The 18,835-nt window shown below is 40.1% G+C and overlaps 1 protein-coding gene across 5 annotated transcripts in view; it reads left to right on the forward strand.

Moving 5' to 3' along the window:
* The first annotated feature begins 353 nt into the window (after positions 1 to 353).
* The window catches only part of LOC115195883 (cullin-2), a 47,660-nt gene continuing 29,178 nt past the window's right edge, over positions 354 to 18,835 (forward strand). For 4 of the 5 annotated variants that reach the window (XM_029756213.1, XM_029756216.1, XM_029756215.1 and 1 more), the window contains exons 1-6: positions 355 to 656; positions 1,856 to 1,994; positions 3,400 to 3,502; positions 3,705 to 3,799; positions 5,587 to 5,692; positions 18,392 to 18,474. In XM_029756213.1, the coding sequence (XP_029612073.1) occupies positions 1,876 to 1,994; positions 3,400 to 3,502; positions 3,705 to 3,799; positions 5,587 to 5,692; positions 18,392 to 18,474 (506 nt within the window). In that variant the 5' untranslated portion in view covers positions 355 to 656; positions 1,856 to 1,875. Of the gene's footprint in view, positions 657 to 1,855; positions 1,995 to 3,399; positions 3,503 to 3,704; positions 3,800 to 5,586; positions 5,693 to 18,391; positions 18,475 to 18,835 lie in introns of all 5 variants that reach the window. The other variant, XM_029756214.1, reaches the window with a different exon arrangement.

An 18,835-nucleotide genomic window follows, 5' to 3' on the forward strand; every position in this document is an offset into this window, starting at 1 on the left:
TATTCTACAATTTAGAAAATAGTCAATACAAAGAAAAACCTTTGAATGAGTAGGTGTGTCCAAACTTTTGACTGGTACTGTAATATTAATAGCAGTTTGACTGAATACAATGTACAGTGTAACACAATCAATATTCAAGTCCATTTGAATGATACACTACTTTTTAAGTACACTGGTTCTTAACCGTTCCAATCACACGAATAATACTGCATATCTCTTAGTATTTCTACTTCACAGTTTAGTTTGTATTTATACGGATGAAGGAAACGTTTACGTTCTAGTTTTCATAAATGACTTTTTGCTCCACCACAGCTCCCAAGCGGGTACCCGTAGTATTCGCCTACACCGTTACAAAATAGGGGTCTTGCTTTACAATGTTGTTCTTATAAGTCTTTGAATCGACGCCGTCTGTAATTGGGACTTTTGTTGGTTATTAATATTTTAATTATGCACGGTACACATTTAATTTGTCGAATATGAGTATACTGAATACTCATGACTACTACATCCATAACTACTCCATTACAGTACACCTACAGCTGATACAATGGTATATTCCATACGGTATGGAAATGGCAGTGCTGTAAGTGAGAGATCAAGCTTGTGACAGCGGAGAAACTTGACTTTTTAATAATAGGTATATATATTTATTAGAGGTATGTATATACAGAAAGTCTCCATTTGACGTTGTAAACGTGTTTACCTAGCTACCCCAAATCGGTCGCTACTAGCTAGAATTAAGTGCCTAGCTCTAGCTAACTGGATCTCAAAGCTAGCTACTTCTATTACCTAGCTATGTTGTTGCTTCTTTCTCATCCTAGCATGGTTAGTTAGTAAATGTGTAACATTGTTCGATAAAAATATGACTTTTCGTCACTTCAGTGAGTAAGGTAAATATGTATGCAGCGTGCTGCAATATTCTCCAAAACTGACAAGCTATCTAACTTTAGCTTGCTTGTTTTAATGACGAATGAAATTGATAGCTGCTAACTAGCTACAGTAGCTAGACAGCTAGCCAGGCCTTCTTGTAAAAATATTACAGGATATCTAACGTTGTCATTAGACTCACCCTGCTACCTGTGACAGTTCAACTTAACGTTAATGCAACGAATGAGCATATTGTTAGCAAATCGCTTTGCTAACTAGCTATATTTGATTTGGGTAGCATGACTAATATTTTGGCGATTGGATTGTTTACACTGTCAATTAACTTAAACTACGTTAGGTTGCTAGCAACCGCCCGTGAACAAGGGTGGAACATTCCTTTTTATAATCTTCTAGCTAGCTATTAACAGGGTTGTTTGTATGTTGAGGTGTAATTGTATTTAGGGGTAACGTTAAATCTCACATGATAGTGATAACTTCACTTGTGCTTTCACTATATTGAGTAGGAGATATAGTAGTATTTATCATCCCCTGCACATTTTTACATTTTGATATGTCTTTTAGTTAGGTTGTGAACCCATCTGAAACTGTCATTTGGCAAATTAATAAGTCATAACCTTGTTATCACAACATCATGTTTGAGATTGTAATTGCGAACTTATAATCAGAGTTTGTTATGCTACAGGCAGATCAGTAAATTAATTTTTATAATCTGTCTTTTTTAAATAATCTGTATGCCCAAGTATTGTTTAATTATTGAGACATTATGTCACAGTTTATCAAACCTGAAGAGTAAAGATCATTCCTAATTGCAGTTGGATCGATTACATTTGGCATAGTGTATTAACAGTTACTTGATTCAACATCCATACATGAAGAATTTGCATTTATAATTCTAAACACCTTGCTCCAATATTCCAGTACTGTCCAATTACACCAATAACCCTGCTCTTTTACCTCTTTACGTCAGCCTGAAGAAGAAGCCGTACGATGTCCTTGAAGCCGCGGGTGGTGGACTTTGATGAAACATGGAACAAGCTACTGACGACAATCAAGGCTGTAGTGATGCTTGATTATGTGGAGAGGGCCACATGGAACGACAGATTTTCGTATCCTACGTTTCAGCTCTTCAGAAAAATTGTTTTTATGAGTTTCTGAACTTTCTGTGTTTTGTGGTTTAGTTTGCCATTGATTTAGTAGACTAAAATGCCACTGATCTGTGCTTACATAGTCAAGCCATTAAAGGGATACTTCAGGATTTTGGCAATGCGACCCTTTATCTACTTTATCTTCCCCAGAGTCAGATGAACTTGTGGATACCATTTTTATGTCTTTAACTAGGTTTCCATCCAATTGCAGACAGATTTTAATGTGAATGTTCTAGAATCCCCATAAATAAAATATGTGCATTTTCCCACCAGTGGTGTGTTTCCACCAAATGGACTCGTTGCAGACAAAAGTCATTGCATGATGATGTAGTGCACACAAAAATGTACTTTTTCGCTTACGTGTTCATACACCAAATAAAAATCTAAAGTTCAATGTGTTTCCATCACATTTTAAACTCAACCGATAGTTTTGTCACAAACATTTGCGTTAAATAGCATATGTACCTACTCTGGTCTTGGCACCTGCACTCTAGCCAACAGCTTGCGGATACAGTGCCGGTAGGCTGTTTGGGGTCTCTAGTCTACATTAGATTATTATGGATAAGAGCGAGAGTATTTGTCAAACTGCAGTCAATAATCAATCATCATGTCACCAGAATGAGACCCTCGATATTTATTGGCTAGAAGGCGCAAGATCACCGTGCACTTTCACTACCCTGTGAAGTTCACCATCATTTTTTTAATTCGTAGCCTAATAAACTGCATGGTTTCCAGAGTTGTAGGAGGAGTACCACACACCATATCATCGCAAGACTCCAAATTTGCTTTGATATGGTGGTTATTATATCAATATTTGTGCATAAAGGTGTTTCCACTGCCATTTCCTGCATAATTAATTTCCTGTCACAAAAAGATCACACCATGTCGAATGAACAAATTACACCAAAACTTCCTGTTTCCATCACAGCTGTCATGATTTTTTTTATATGGTTGTTGATATGGTGACTTGCATTAAATTGTGGATGGAAACGTGGTTAGTGCAAAGAACAAGTACAAAGAATGTTAGAGGTAGTTTTGCAAGCCAATGCTAACTAGTATTAGCGCAATGGCCGGAGGTCTATGGGTATCTGCTAGCACATACCCATAGACTTCCAGCCATTGCGCTAACACTAGTTAGTGTCGGCTTGCAAAAGTTCCTTCATACTGGACACAGAGACCTAAAAATGGTATCCACAAGTTAATCTGGCTCTGTGGAAGTAAATATCCCAAAGTATCCCTTTAAGTTTTAACTTTAGGAAATTCTCAAGTTCACTTAACAATTTTCCAGTAGAAAATAAATTGTCTGCATGATTTTCTTCCTCAGTGTTACAGATGAATGTGTTGGACTCCTTTACTCTAAAATCAGGGACATCTATGCCTTGTGTGTTGCATACCCAGAGCCTTTGGGTGAAAGGTTGTACACAGAGACCAAGGTATTCCTGGAGAACCATGTCAGACAGTTGTACAAGGTAAATACGTTTCATCATTTGGGGAAAATATATTAGATCTGTTATCTACTGAATGTTAGTTCATAATGCCATTTTCACTCAATTTACTAATTTCCCATTGCTCAGCATCGGATAGCCTAATAGTTGTATTTGTTGGTTGTCTGCTTGTCATTGAGGTGCCAAGGTAATAAACTGATATTGGGTCTCTAATCTGTAATTTCAGAAAGTTCTGGAGTCTGAGGAGAAGGTTTTAGTGATGTACCACAGATACTGGGAGGAGTACAGCAAGGGAGCAGATTACATGGATTGCTTGTACAGGTAATATTAGGGATGTGCATCTTTTTCTGTCGAGGTGATTCGATGCGTATATGTTCTTCGATATGATACAGGAACGATGTTCTAGTTTGAAATGATTCGGTTTGATTAGAGAGAGAATCGATGCAATACGATTCAATGCACTTTTTGCATAAACATTCATTTTCCATTCTAAATAAAAGTCTGCTGCTGATATTGCTCATGAGCTGGGCCTCTCCGAGCTGGATGTGTCTGAGCTGACTTTTGTGTGTGTGCGTCCGTGCGCGCACTTTGTCGGCACCTGAGCTTAGCCATAAGAGAGAGGCATCTACCACACGACTATCAGATCGGGGCGGCGGGGGGCAAACTAACCTTTGTTTATTGTATTGTCCCCCACTTTGGTTCTGAAATCACCATCACCCACTAATTAACTTGTCATTTTTGCAGATTGTATTTGAGCTAGTAATGTTTCAATATTTATAATTTACCAACTAACTATGACATAACCAATGAATACATAGCACAACTTTGGATTTTACCCCCATCTCAAAATCAAATGGTTTTGACCGCTTGTAAGTTTTTCCTGAGTGATCTTTTCTTTTCCTCTTGTTTTGGCCATGCAGTGCACCTCGCAAAAGTGATTGCTGTCCTCCTTATGAAATTATCAACTTTACCCTATATATAAAAAAATGACCAAATACACTGATTGTTTAAAGAAAAACTACCAAAACTATTGCTAATGGTGAACCAGAACAAACAAATTCAAATCTATTGCAAGCCCCTTTGAGCATCTATAGCCAGATGAGAGTTGTCTCCAATAGCTTACTTTTGTTCCAGTAAAACAACATTTTCAACAGCGCATATATGCAAATTACTTCGGTTGCCACTCAACTAATAAAGCATAATATCACTCAAGCCATTTTAGCATTTGAATGCTGAATGTGCCGCACAGATGTGCAAGATCAGGAACAAGCTGCCTAACTCGCGAAGCTGGGCACTGCGGGCAGTTTGATGAGGAAAAATGACTTGTAGATCAATGACTGTCAACACAGTTACATGCAGTTCGACACTGGAGGATGCATTAGTAGTCAAAAGTTGAGGTGTTTTAGAGGGATGTAACGATTCACCGATACGCATCGGTCCCGGTTCAAATGTTTAATATATGAGTGGATCGGTCCGCGGGACCCCAAACCGATCCAAATGTACTGCTATTGTGTAGCTGGCACTTATCCCTCAGCCAATTCTATTTTCTGATATAGTCTGAGATTGGCACCATGTGTAAAGAACACTGCCGCTTTTAGATATTTACAGATATTTCATATGTCACATTGGCAGATGTTTTGGAAAATTAACTCACACCACAGTGACAGCTTTGGATATCATTATTTCATACAAGAAGCTCCTTTCAACCATTTTTAAGGGTCATTTAGCATGTTGTCATCCCAGGATTTTGTATATATGAACTTGAGTTCATATCTCTTCTCATCACTGTCTGTCCTGCTAATGCCAAGTAGACAGCACAGCTGTGAAAACAACTTGTCATGTAGATAGAGCCAGGGTCAGATCAGTCTGATGACAGCCTTCAGAGCTAGCGTGTCTGTCTGCCTGGCAGTATCTGTCTGCGTTCTCTCTCTTTGGTCTGATTGGCCCTGGGATCTTGGCCATTCACACGCTAGTGAATCTGTATTGTGTTATGGGTTGTCCATAACTAGCTAGTCTTACCAATACTTTGGTACAACTAGATTAATAACAGACTTGTTGTTATTTTAATATTATGTTGTGTAATGCTCTTTCTCTCCCTTCTAATATAGGTACCTCAACACACAGTTCATCAAGAAGAACAAACTGACAGAGGCAGACTTGCAGTATGGCTACGGAGGGGTTGACATGAACGAACCACTTATGGAGATAGGAGAGGTAAGTCTCCAATCATATCTCATTACAATCTCCGTTATCCAGTACAAATGTCACAATATATCAGTTTCAAATCAAATTGTATTTTGTCACATGCGCCGAATACAACAGGTATGGACCTTACAGTGAAATGCTTACTTGCAAGCCCTTAACCAACAATGCAATTTTAAGAAAAATAAGTGTTAAAGTATTTACTCAAAATAAACTGAAGTAAAAAATGTATAAATGAAAATAATATAATTATATTAAAGCGTAACAATAAAATGACAGTAGCGAGGCTATATACAAGGGGTACCGGTACAGAGTCAATGTGCGGGGGCACCGGTTAGTGGAGATAATTGAGGTAATATGTGCATGTAGGTAGAGGTAAAGTGACTATGCATGGATAATAAACAGAGGTAGCAGTAGTGTAAACATTTGTGTGGGGGGGACAATGCAATTTGATTAGCTGTTCAGGAGTCTTATGGCTTGGAGCTAGAAGCTGTTAAGAAGCCTTTTGGACCTAGACTTGGCGCTCCGGTACCGCTTGCCGTGCACTAGCAGAGAGAACAGTCTACAGTGGCTGCTCAACTAAAAGTTTTGAGATTATGCTGCGGGATTTAGAGGTAATTTGTGGTTTAGTACGGTACCCTGCGTCACTGCTTCATTGCTCCAGACCAGCGCAATGGTGGAGTTAGAGCACTGATTATGCTTTTGGGTCCCAAGGCGCTACTGTGTCTCTAACTGACAATGAATGGGCGACATAAACCAAATAGAAACTGATAATTATGCACAACTTCAAAATTGAATTTCAATGAACTGAATGATGAGAATGAAGAAGGTGATTGAATTTAGGACAATAGTGTAAGAATTGCTATTCCTCTGTCCTGCACGTGCACGCCCGGAAAAATTCACTTTTTTTGTTACTACTCATCAGTATTACTTACTAAGATAAATTAAAATGTTCAATTATATTCCATGATATTCTTAAAATATATGTGTGGACTGAATATAAGCAAGTGATGTCTGCTAAATAATCAAGTTGATGGTGCAGTCATATAGCCTCGGCACCTACATAAAGCTGAATGACTCACTCGTTCATGGCTTTGGATCAAAATAAATAAGTACCAACATTCTTTCTGATAGTCTTTAATAAATAAATGTTTGGGTTATCCTGACCTGGATTACCACCATCTCTTGCGCATGTCAAGACATTATGGGCTATTAGCAAGTCAATATACTCTTGCCAAAACCTCTCTGTATTTTGACACTTTGTGCAAAGCAATTGATCAGCATTAAAATTTTGTGCATGGGGCCTCCCGATTGGCGCAGCGGTCTAAGACACTGCATTGTTGCTACAGATGCTGGTTCAATACCCATGCTGGCCGCGACCAGGAGACCCACGAGGCGACGCACAATTGGCCCAGCGTCGTCCTGGTTAGGGGAGGAAATGGCCAGCCGGGATGTCCTTGAAAACGTAATAATCTCCAGAATATCGTTCTTTTTTTAAACAAACAATTTGGAATCCTCCAATCCTCTAAATGTAATTTTTGGCGAAGAGCCATATAGAGTGCAAAATAGTTTGTAAGAGATTTTGCGATGGCACATGGTTTATGAATTGACATGCAATTTTCCGTTCCTCCTGAACAATAGTGTAAGAATTGCTATCCCTCTGTCCTGCACGCACACCCCAAAAAAGACACTTATTTTTTTGTTTCTACTTGATCAGAACAAGCTGTAACTGGACTGTAGCATATTACTTACTAAAAATGACATGAAAAGCGCACATTTGTAAATTCCAAACTCTAAAAGTAATTGGAAAGGTAGATACAACTTATTTGTGACATTGTGGTTACAATAAAGAATGTAAACAAGATGCTGTGTTTTTATTTACAGTAGTGATGGACAGCTGGAGGCATTTTGAAAACAGGTTTTCAAACTCTTGTTTTTCACTGTAGTACTGTATCTGGTGTATATCCCATCATGCCAACAATGTTTCCTATTAGCAGGACAATAGACTCTTCACAGCCTGACTACTGTAGGTGTGAAAATCCCCCAATTTGCAATGTATTCAATGCTTAAGTACTATAAAGTGTTACATTTCTAACTCAAGTCCTCATTCAACCGCAAAATGTCGGAGAGCCATGAAGATGGAAAAATAGTTGGGAAGACATTCCATGGCTCATGGTTTATGAATTGACACGCAACTCTTCATAACCCAGCTGCTGTAGGTGTGAAAATCCCCCAATTTGGCCCTAACAGTTCTTCATCAACATCTTTATGCTTTCATTAATAAAATAACTACATAAAATACATTCAAAATGCAGATGTTTATTTAAACTACATTTTAGTTGTACTTCCCCCCCATCTCCACGATGGGTAAAACCTTGCTGAGATGATCAATATATTTGTTGCGTTGTTGTATCGTCAATATCTCAACCCAAAACGTCTTGAATGCCTTAACCAGTTCATCTTTGCTTGTAGGCTTGGTGGAGTTACGGATTAATGTTTTCAGTTGATGCCAAACAAGTATGATCGGGTTTAAATCAGGAGACCTATACATGTAGAGATTTAAAATATATTTTTATATATACTGTAGGTCCACCATAGGTCTTTTATTTATTTTACTACATGAAGGTCTACTTATTCTGCTGGCGTCTTGACCCAGTTTATGCCCTCATTTGCAATGCAAACCCGAGCGGCAGTGTGTTTTGGGTCTTTGTCTGCATTTGGAGAAGAAAAAAATACATTTAGCCTAACAGCCAACATTAGGTACAATACTAGAAATATACATGTAAATAGGCCTAAACATAACAAAATATTGCTATAATCCTACCTTGAAAGAAACGATGTGGTCCCAGAAACACCTCTCTGACAGGGTCCAGCATACAGTTGATGTCGGAAGTTTACATACACCTTAGCCAAATACATTTAAACTCGGTTTTTCATATTCCTGACATTTAATCCTAGTAAACATTCCCTGTCTTAGGTCAGTTAGGATCACCACTTTATTTTCAGAATGTGAAATGTCAGAATAATAGTAGAGTGATTTATTTAAGCTTTTATGTCTTTCATCACATTTCCAGTGGATCAGATGTTTACATACATTCAATTAGTATTTGGTAGCATTGCCTTTAAATTGGTTAACTTGGGTCAAACGTTTCGGGTAGGCTTCCACAAGCTTCCCACTAAAAGTTGGGTGAATTTTGGCCCATTCCTCCTGACAGAGATGGTGTAACTGAGTCAAGTTTGTAGGCCTCCTTGCTCACACACACTTTTTCAGTTCTGCCCACAAATTGTCTATAGGATTGAGGTCAGGGCTTTGTGATGGCCCCTCCAACACCTTGACTTAGTTGTCCTTAAGCCATTTTGCCGCAACTTTGGAAGTATGCTTGGGGTCATTGTCCATTTGAAAGACCCATTTGTGCCCAAGCTTTAACTTCCTGACTGTCTTGAGATGCTGCTTCAATATATCCACATCATTTTCCGCCCTCATGATGCCATCTATTTTGTGAAGTGCACCAGTCCCTGCTGTAATAATTTCCTCATATCAGTCTCATTCTGAATGTCGTAGACTATGTAAATCTACACATACCGGGGTCTCATTGATCATTCCGTACCACACATTGATTTGATTATTTATTTACGAACAAGCTAAATGATACACACACACATACACGGTATAGGTTGGTGTCACGAGAATTTTAAATCCCAATGATAATAACAAACAATCAATTAAGCTTTGACCAATCCCTGAGGTTTGTAAGACCCTGGGTTTAATAATAATTAGGCAAAGACTCAGCTTATGCAAAAGGTCTGTAAAGTTTATTCACGAGAACGTTCTATAGTCAAAATACAAAGACATGTAATTTTATAACTCTCTCCCTGCCTACTTACGCACATACCTACACACAAACAGTAGGTGGGATGTATCCTTTCTCATAGTTCTCACCACTGTTTATCACTACCAAGCTGGCAGTTCCATTCCCCCGAGATTAGAGGGACCTTGATGGGACTCCCTTTCCTGCCGTAAGTTTCTCAGTTCAAGCCAGGTCAGGTCATACACAGTTTAATTGTTCACGGTATTTTCTTAGTCACACACACATTTCTACTTGTCTCGACCAAACCTTATTAGACTGAAGTTTATCATTCTAATTCATTATACATGTTACAGAATCTTATAGTTATGTTTGTCTAATTATTCATTATATATGTTACATAATGTCATAATTATGTTTCAGGGTGAAATTGTTTAGTCATTACCTTTAAACATATAAATTCCCTTATCAGATAGAAACTTAATACGATGACAATAGGTCCCTATCGGACCATCACAATATGACACAGGTTACACAAGACGGAGATTTAAATAGAGAGAGATCGAGAGAGAAAGAGAAACAACACTTGGATACATGTGTAAACTATGCTTAGTTTAGCCCTATTACCTTACCCCGAACTGCCGCTCTTATGGGTAAGAAGTTTTATGCATGTATTTATGTGTTGAAGGTCTTCGTTAGGTATTTCTGTTGGGTATCTCTGTTGGGGTCACTTCAGATGGCCTGGCCTTTCATTCTCAGGTGTAAGTCTATGATTGTCCACAAGATGTCACAATGTCCTTCCACTTAGTTGTCTGTTTGCTAGTACTCATTCTGTTAGAGGGGTCTCCTGAGGACGGCTAAACAGCCGTGTCGATGCTCCCAGCATGGGGATGAAAGCCATGTAGACAACCGATGATTGGAAGAGAATAACCTGATGGTCCTGCTTAAATTAATTCACCTTAGATACAGTACTTAGAACAGCTACTCAACCATAGCATTGATTGTTAAGAGGTTCCTTTGTCTTTTTCAACCTCGTGTTGCGTTTTGGAGTCGTGACTAATTGTTGACCTCGGCTGCAGGGCGTGGTAATCCTAGTCTGGTATGTTAATTATGAACTCAAATGCTTTATACCCTCGGGTAGAACGGGACATTTCCGTCTTGCTGGTACGCTCTCTAGGTTCTCTGGGGCGTAGGTAAAGTGGTTTCTCCTTTAAAAGTTGCGAGCTTACACCGCGGGACTTAGAGGTATCCAGCATCACGGCTTTGTTGCTCCAGACCACCGCAAGGGGGAGTTAGAGCACTCATTATGCATTTGGGTCCCAAGGTTTGTATATGATCAATCATATCGAGTGGTTCCAATGATAAATTTGACACGAGCCACCCGTCCCTGGTAACTTTCTTCAGAAAAGATGGCTGACAAAACATTACGGTGGAAGCAAATTTAAGTAATTATAATGTTATAACGAGTCAAGCAAAATATTTACAATTGAGAGGAATATGTTAGTTGATGTAGAGGGGGGGGGGGGGTCCCTGCTTATTTGTAAACAACAGCTGGTGCACGAAATCTAAGGAAGTCTCTAGATTTTGCACACCTGAAATAGAGTATATTATGATAAATTGCAGGCCATACTACTTGCCTAGAGAGTTCTCAGCTATACTTTTCGTGGCTGTTTATTTACCACCACAGACAGATGCCGGCACTAAGACTGCACTCAGCCAGCTGTATAAGGAAATAAGCAAACAGGAAACCACTCACCCAGAGGTGGCACTCCTAGTGGCCGGAGACTTTAATGCAGGGAAACTTAAATCAGTTCTAACAAATCTCTATCAACATGTTAAATGTGCAACGAGAGGGAAAAAAATTCTAGATCACCTGTACTCCACACACAGAGACGCGTACAAAGCTCTCTCTCGCCCTCCATTTGGTAAATCCGACCACAACTCTATCCTCCTGATTCCTGCTTACAAGCAAAAATTAAAGCAGGAAGCACCAGTGACTCGGTCTATAAAAAAGTGGTCAGATGAAGCAGATGCTAAACTACAGGACTGTTTTGCTATCACAGACTGGAACATGTTCCGGGATTCTTCCAATGACATTGAGGAATACACCACATCAGTCACTGGCTTTATCAATAAGTGCATTGAGGACGTCGTCCCCACAGTGACTGTACGTACATACCCTAACCAGAAGCCATATTCGCACTAAGCTAAAAGGTAGAGCTGCCGCTTTCAAGGTGCGGGACTCTAACCCGGAAGCTTACAAGAAACCCCACTATGCCCTGCGATGAACCATCAAACAGGCAAAGCGTCAATACAGGGCTAAGATTGAATCATACTACACCGGCTCTGATGCTCGTCGGATGTGGCAGGGCTTGCAAACTATTACAGACTACAAAGGGAAGCACAGCCGCGAGCTGCCCAGTGACACGAGCCTACCAGACGAGCTAAATCACTTATATGCTCGCTTCGAGGCAAGCAACACTGAGGCATGCATGAGAGCATCAGCTGTTCCGGGCGACTGTGTGATCACGCTCTCCGTAGCTGACATGAGTAAGACCTTTAAACAGGTCAACATACACAAGGCTGCGGGGCTAGATGGATTCTCAGGACGTGTGCTGCGGGCATGTGCTGACCAACTGGCAGGTGTCTTCACTGACATTTTCAACATGTCTCTGATTGAGTCTATAATACCAACATGCTTCAAGCAGACCACCATAGTCCCTGTGCCCAAGAACACAAAGGCAACCTGCCTAAATGACTACAGACCCGTAGCACTCACGTCCGTATCCATGAAGTGCTTTGAAAGGCTGGTAATGGCTCACATCAACACCATTATCCCAGAAACCCTAGACCCACTCCAATTTGCATACCGCCCAAACAGATCCACAGATGATGCAATCTCTATTGCAGTCCACACTGCCCTTTCCCACCTGGACAAGAGGAACACCTATGTGAGAATGCTATTCATTGACTACAGCTCAGCGTTCAACACCATAGTACCCTCAAAGTTCATCACTAAGTTAAGGAACCTGGAATAAACACATCCCTCTGGATCCTGGACTTCCTGACGGGCCGCCCCCAGGTGGTGAGGGTAGGTAGCAACACATCTGCCACGCTGATCCTCAACAGTGGAGCTCCCCAGGGGTGCGTGCTCAGTCCCCTCCTGTACTCCCTTTTCACCCACGACTGCACGGCCAGGCACGACTCCAACACCATCATTAAGTTTGCTGACGACACAACAGTGGTAGGTCTGATCACCGACAACAATGAGACAGCCTATAGGGAGGAGGTCAGAGACCTGGCCGGGTGGTGCCAGAATAACAACCTATCCCTCAACGAAACCAAGACTAAGGAGATGATTGTGGACTACAGGAAAAGGAGCACCGATCACGTCCCCATTCTCATCGACGGGGCTGTAGTGGAGCAGGTTGAGAGCTTCAGATTCCTTGGTGTCCACATCAACAACAAACTAGAATGGTCCAAGCACACCACGACAGTCGTGAAGAGGGCACGACAAAGCCTATTCCCCCTCAGGAAACTAAAAAGATTTGGCATGGGTCCTGAGATCCTCAAAAGGTTCTACAGCTGCAACATCGAGAGCATCCTGACCGGTTGCATCACTGCCTGGTACGGCAATTGCTTGGCCTCCAACCGCAAGGCACTTCAGAGGGTAGTGCGTACGGCCCAGTACATCACTGGGGCAAAGCTGCCTGCCATCCAGGACCTCTTCACCATGGGGTGTCAGAGGAAGGCCCTAAAAATTGTCGAAGACCCCAGTCTCCCCAGTCATAGACTGTTCTCTCTACTACCGCATGGCAAGCGGTACCGGAGTGCCAAGTCTAGGACAAAAAGACTTCTCAACAGTTTCTACCCCCAACCCATAAGACTCCTGAACAGGTAACCAAATGGTTACCCGGACTATTTGCATTGTGTGCCCCCACCCCAACCCCTCTTTTACGCTGCTGCTCCTCTCTGTTTATCTTATATGCATAGTCACTTGAACGATACATTCATGTACATACTATCTCAATTGGCTCGACCAACCAGTGCTCCCGCACATGGGCTAACCGGGCTATCTGCATTGTGTCCCACCACCCGCCAACCCCTCTTTTTACACTACTGCTACTCTCTGTTCATCATATATGCATAGTCACTTTAACCATACCCACATGTACATACTACCTCAATAAGCCTGACTAACCGTTGTCTGTATATAGCCTTGCTACTCTTATTTTCAAATGTCTTTTTACTGTTGTTTTATTTCTTTACTTACCTACACACACACACACACACATACCTTTTTTTTCACACTATTGGTTAGAGCCTGTAAGTTAGCATTACACTGTAAGGACTTCACCTGTTGTATTCGGCGCACGTGACAAATAAACTTTGATTTCATTTGATTTAACTTCAAGTTTGAATGGCATTAATGAAGCCTATGGCTTGAGTAGAATATAATAACTTTATTGTGCCAAGGATACAAGTCCTATATACATGTACTGTAGTTATTACCACGCATGGGATCCCCACATTGTAGCCTGTACATTGAATATATTCACTGATCATGTACTCTACCTTGGCAACAAATAAAGGTGCGGTTCAGGTATGAACCTCTGTGAGACATTCTTTTTCAGTCATATCCAATAATAGGTGTATCAAACTCCATTCTTTGAATTATGCTGTGTATGCGTGCGTGTATTACAATTATACACTTCAACAGTGTTTACCACTCATGCTCCTGGGACATCAATGATTACACATTGTAACTATGCAATAGACTAGAAACATGATTTAAGTAAAGGCTGATTTGTAGTTCATATATACAGAAAAAAACTGTACACTACACTTCCTATGCATATCTAAATCCCTTCATCTGCATTAATCTGAGGACACAGGATAGGTGGGGTATTTCAATGAGATACTTAATTTCAACCAGTGGAGAATGTGAAACGCTTTATTGAAAGTTCTTTATCCAGGTGTTATACATACATAATACATGCATTATAAATATTATAATTGTAATATTATATTATAAATACAAGTTAAATCTGTACTTCAATGCACATATGGTGTGCATTATAAAAAATAGGAACAAAGAGGAGGTGGGGAGAGAGGTAAAACAGAGGAGCAGGGAAGACAGCATATGATTTCATGAATTACAGCACTACCCTAATTTTCTCTCAGTTCATCACAATTACGTAGTGTCTCTAGCGGTGTCTCCTAACCAGCCTTGGGCCCCCAGTTGGCCCGAAGGTTATCTTAAGAGCGGGTGAGGTGGCGATGATGGGACTGGCTTTCTCTCTCACATCAAAACATACCTGCAGACAAGAGACAGATGTGTCGGAAAGAAAGGTTGAACATTATTGGTTGTAGCCAAACTGACACTCAAAAAATGGCCAAAATGGAAGGTGGTTGATAGCGAAATGAAATTCAGAAAATCTTTTTTTATTAAAAGTAAAAAAGTTGCTTTCAGAACAACTCTTTTTGATTGAAAAGAAAAATGTTTTGCTCTCGACACAAACGTACCTCCATAGCATATAATAATTTTCCTGTGAATAACCAGACCTTCATACAAACTTGCTATACAGAATTCTTGATGCACAACCGAAGATGCTGCCATATCCTGCCAGCACGCCCATAAGCGAGCCACTCAGGTGGAGAATGACGCGTGGAAGAGGGCAAGGAACGAGATGGGAGTAACAACAATTTGTTGCAAGTTGGGGAGGAGGGCTAATAGCTGAACAATAGACTATTCAACCTTTACTAAAGAATTGTCTAATAGCCGAACTAGGTGTGAAAAAAAACAATCCTATCACAGACCAAATTTGCCCTAACGACCAAGGGGGAGTTAGAGCACTGATTATGCTTTTGGGTCCCAATGCACTACTGTGTCTCTAACTGACAATGAATGGGCAAAATAAACCAAATAACAAACTGATAATTGGGCACGACTTCAAATGAAACAAGCAGGAAGCAGGTTTCGAACCCTCAACCTTCTTGCCCGAAGTCCAGCGCGCTATCGACTGTGCACCAAAAGCATGCTCAAGGCGCAGAGCCGCTAGAACACGTCCTCGCAGTAGTTTGCTACTCAGTGTAATAAAGTAATGACTTTTCAAATAAGTTAACTTGCCCGTTAGGTTGGCTGACAATTTATTCTATCTACCCAACGTTTATTGACTTGATTATTCCCGTCATTCTTCGCTTTACTAAATGGTAAAGTCTTTGTGCGTTCTCAATGGACATTCAGGTGCTTTCGTAAATTCGCTCTGGTTATCTACTCTGATTTCAGAGCACTCTCATCTGAGTGTACGAGAGCGCAGAATAATGAATTTACGATTGCTCAACACCTGTTTAATATGGCCGGTGTCAGTAAACGTTGGCAAAAGAGTGTAATTAAATTATTTCCAGCAGCACAGTTACAGTCACCAACTCTCTGGCGTGTAATGTTCAGAAATGTTTTTCCTCCAAAACTGCCGATGAATGAGCACATCAATTTACAGAAATACTCATCATAAACTTTGATAAAAGATACAAGTGTTATGCACAGAATTATAGATAAACTTCTCCTTAATGCAACCACTGTGTCAGATTTCAAAAAAGCTTTACGGCGAAAGCAAACTTTGCAATAATCTGAGTACAGCGCTCAGACATCAAAACAGATACCTGCCATTTCGGAGTCAACAGAAGTCACAAATAACATTATAAATATTCACTTACCTTTGATGATCTTCATCGGAATGCACTCCCAGGAATCTCAGTTCCACAATAAATGTTCGTTTTGTTCGATAAAGTTCATCTTTAAGTCCAAATACCTCCATTTTGTTCGCGCGTTCAGTTGAGTAATCCAAATCCACTGTGCTCGTGCAGTGAGTTCAGACGAGAAGTCCAAAAAGTTATATTACAGTTCGTAGAAACATGTCGAACGATGTATAGAATCAATCATTAGGATGTTTTTATCATAAATCTTCCATAATATTCCAACCGGACAATTCCTTTGTCTTCAGAAATGAAAAGGAACACACCTAACTCTCACATGAGCGCGCGCGATTGAGCTCATGTCATTTTCTCAGTCATCTGATTCCAAGCGCTCTTATTCTCTCCCCATTCACAGTAGAAGCATGAAACAACGTTCTAAAGACTATTGACATCTAGTGGAAGCCCTAGGAAGTGCAAAATGACCCCACAGACATTGTATATTGGATAGGGAATCACTTGAAAAACTACGAACCTCAGATTTCCACACTTTCTGGTTGGATTTTTTTCTCAGGTTTTTGCCTGCCATATGAGTTCTGTTATACTCACAGACATCATTCAAACAGTTTTAGAAACTTCAGAGTGTTTTATGCATATCCTACCTTCTGGGCCTGAGTAGCAGGCAGTTTACTACAGGCACACTTTTCATCTGGACGTCAAAATACTGCCCCCTACCGAAGAGAGATTAAGCAAGTACCAGTCAAAAGTTTGGACACATACTGATTCCAGGATTTTTCTATATTTTACTATTTTCTACGTTGTAGAATAATAGTAACGACATCACAAATAGGAAATAACACATATGGAATTGGTTAAGAACAAATTGTTATTTACAAGGACAGCCTACTCCTTCCTCCCCGTCAGGGAATTTAGCCCCGGTCTCCCGCGTGCCTGCATTTTGTAGTACAGACATGGCCTGCTCTCCCTTATGTAAGGAATTAGGCACTTTCCCATGTTTACTACAGTATTTACTGTAGGCCAAGTTTACTTGTCAGACTGCACAGTAGCCTAATATACAAATGCAGGTGGCTTATATCTTCAAAATGCTTTAAATGCTTTATTATCCAAATGTAAAAGAATATACTGTACAGTACTGTATTTCTTCATCAGCATCATTATGCTTTTGTCAATAAATTAATGACAAAAATACTCTTTCAACATGCAGATGTTGATTTAGGTATGGTTCCATAACGAATTACTATGGGAATAAATGTCACTGATTTACAGAAATATTGGAACAAAGTTGTCTAATGAAGTCAAACAATTTAGAATCCTCCAATCCTCTTATGCTGTAGCCTCCTCCCGACCATCACATTGTACAATGCCATATTTTCCATTCCATATTTTCCATTCCATTCTAACGGAAACCCTGAGGGTTTCATTTTTTTTCTCGAAATAGAAACACCATAGTATTAATCAAATTAATTAAGCCAAATTTCTTAAAATCAATCCCATGTACTATGTTATTACAAAAAAGGTTTTAAATTCTCTGGTAATGCCAAAATGGACTATCAAATGCTTCTCAAAGATGCCCTCTGGTGGTCAAACTAGCACTAACTTGCATTATCAGAAAAAAATGGCAGTATGATGCAACTTTTAAAGGAGCAACCAAAGTAGTTACGAGGCAAGGTATCACAATTTACTATGACCTCGATAGACATCTTCAATCACCGTCTCATCTTCACAAAAACATTCTCTTTAATCTGGATATTTTCTACACAACTTAAAGAATGTAAACATCATATACACATTATGAATACGCTTCAAGTTAGTGTTTGTCATAACATCTTCATTTAACTTTTAATAACATCACAAAATAGATATATACATTTTACATATTCCACCTCTCATTATTACCAGCATTTGGAGGATGAAATATAGTGTCCCCGTGTCCATGGTTTAATGTTCTAGTTTTGGGCTGTAAACATTTCATAAGGCACACAAATACACTCCAATCGCCCATGCTAGAGCAGAAAGGAATTGTCTACTGCCTTACAATTTTCCATGGGGGTGAGGTGTCATAAAATCCCTCCCCTCTCTGCGGGAGAGAGAGAGTTCTGTAGAGCTGATACACTGTAACCTGATCCTTTGGATCCTCACAGGAGAGTCATGACAATGTGCTCATACAATTCTCCCCACTTTGTCATTTCAGCTAGCACTAGACATGTGGAGGAAGCTGATGATCGAGCCACTGCAAGCTGTCCTGATCCGGATGCTGCTGAACGAAATCAAAAAGTTGGTTCTTGGTTTATATGTACAGTAGGATTCAGCAGGGCTAGCTTGGGAGGAGAAATGCTTGAAGTACGGTGCATTCGATAAGTATTCAGACCCCTTGAATCTTTCCACATTTTGTTACGTTGCAGCTAGGTTTGCAAAATTCCCTGGTTTTCCTGAAATCCCTGGTTGGAGGATTCCTGGAATCAGGAGGGAATGAGCAGGAAATCTGGATTCCTCCAACCAGGATATCTGGAAAAACAAAGGAATTTATTGAAAGTTTCTGGAATTTTGCAACCATATGCAGCCTTATTCTAAAATTGTTTTTTTCAAATCCCTGATCAATCTGCACACAGTACCCCATAATGACAATTCAAAAACA

Source organism: Salmo trutta, chromosome 6 (genome assembly GCF_901001165.1).
Source record: "Salmo trutta chromosome 6, fSalTru1.1, whole genome shotgun sequence".
NCBI lineage: Eukaryota > Metazoa > Chordata > Actinopteri > Salmoniformes > Salmonidae > Salmo > Salmo trutta.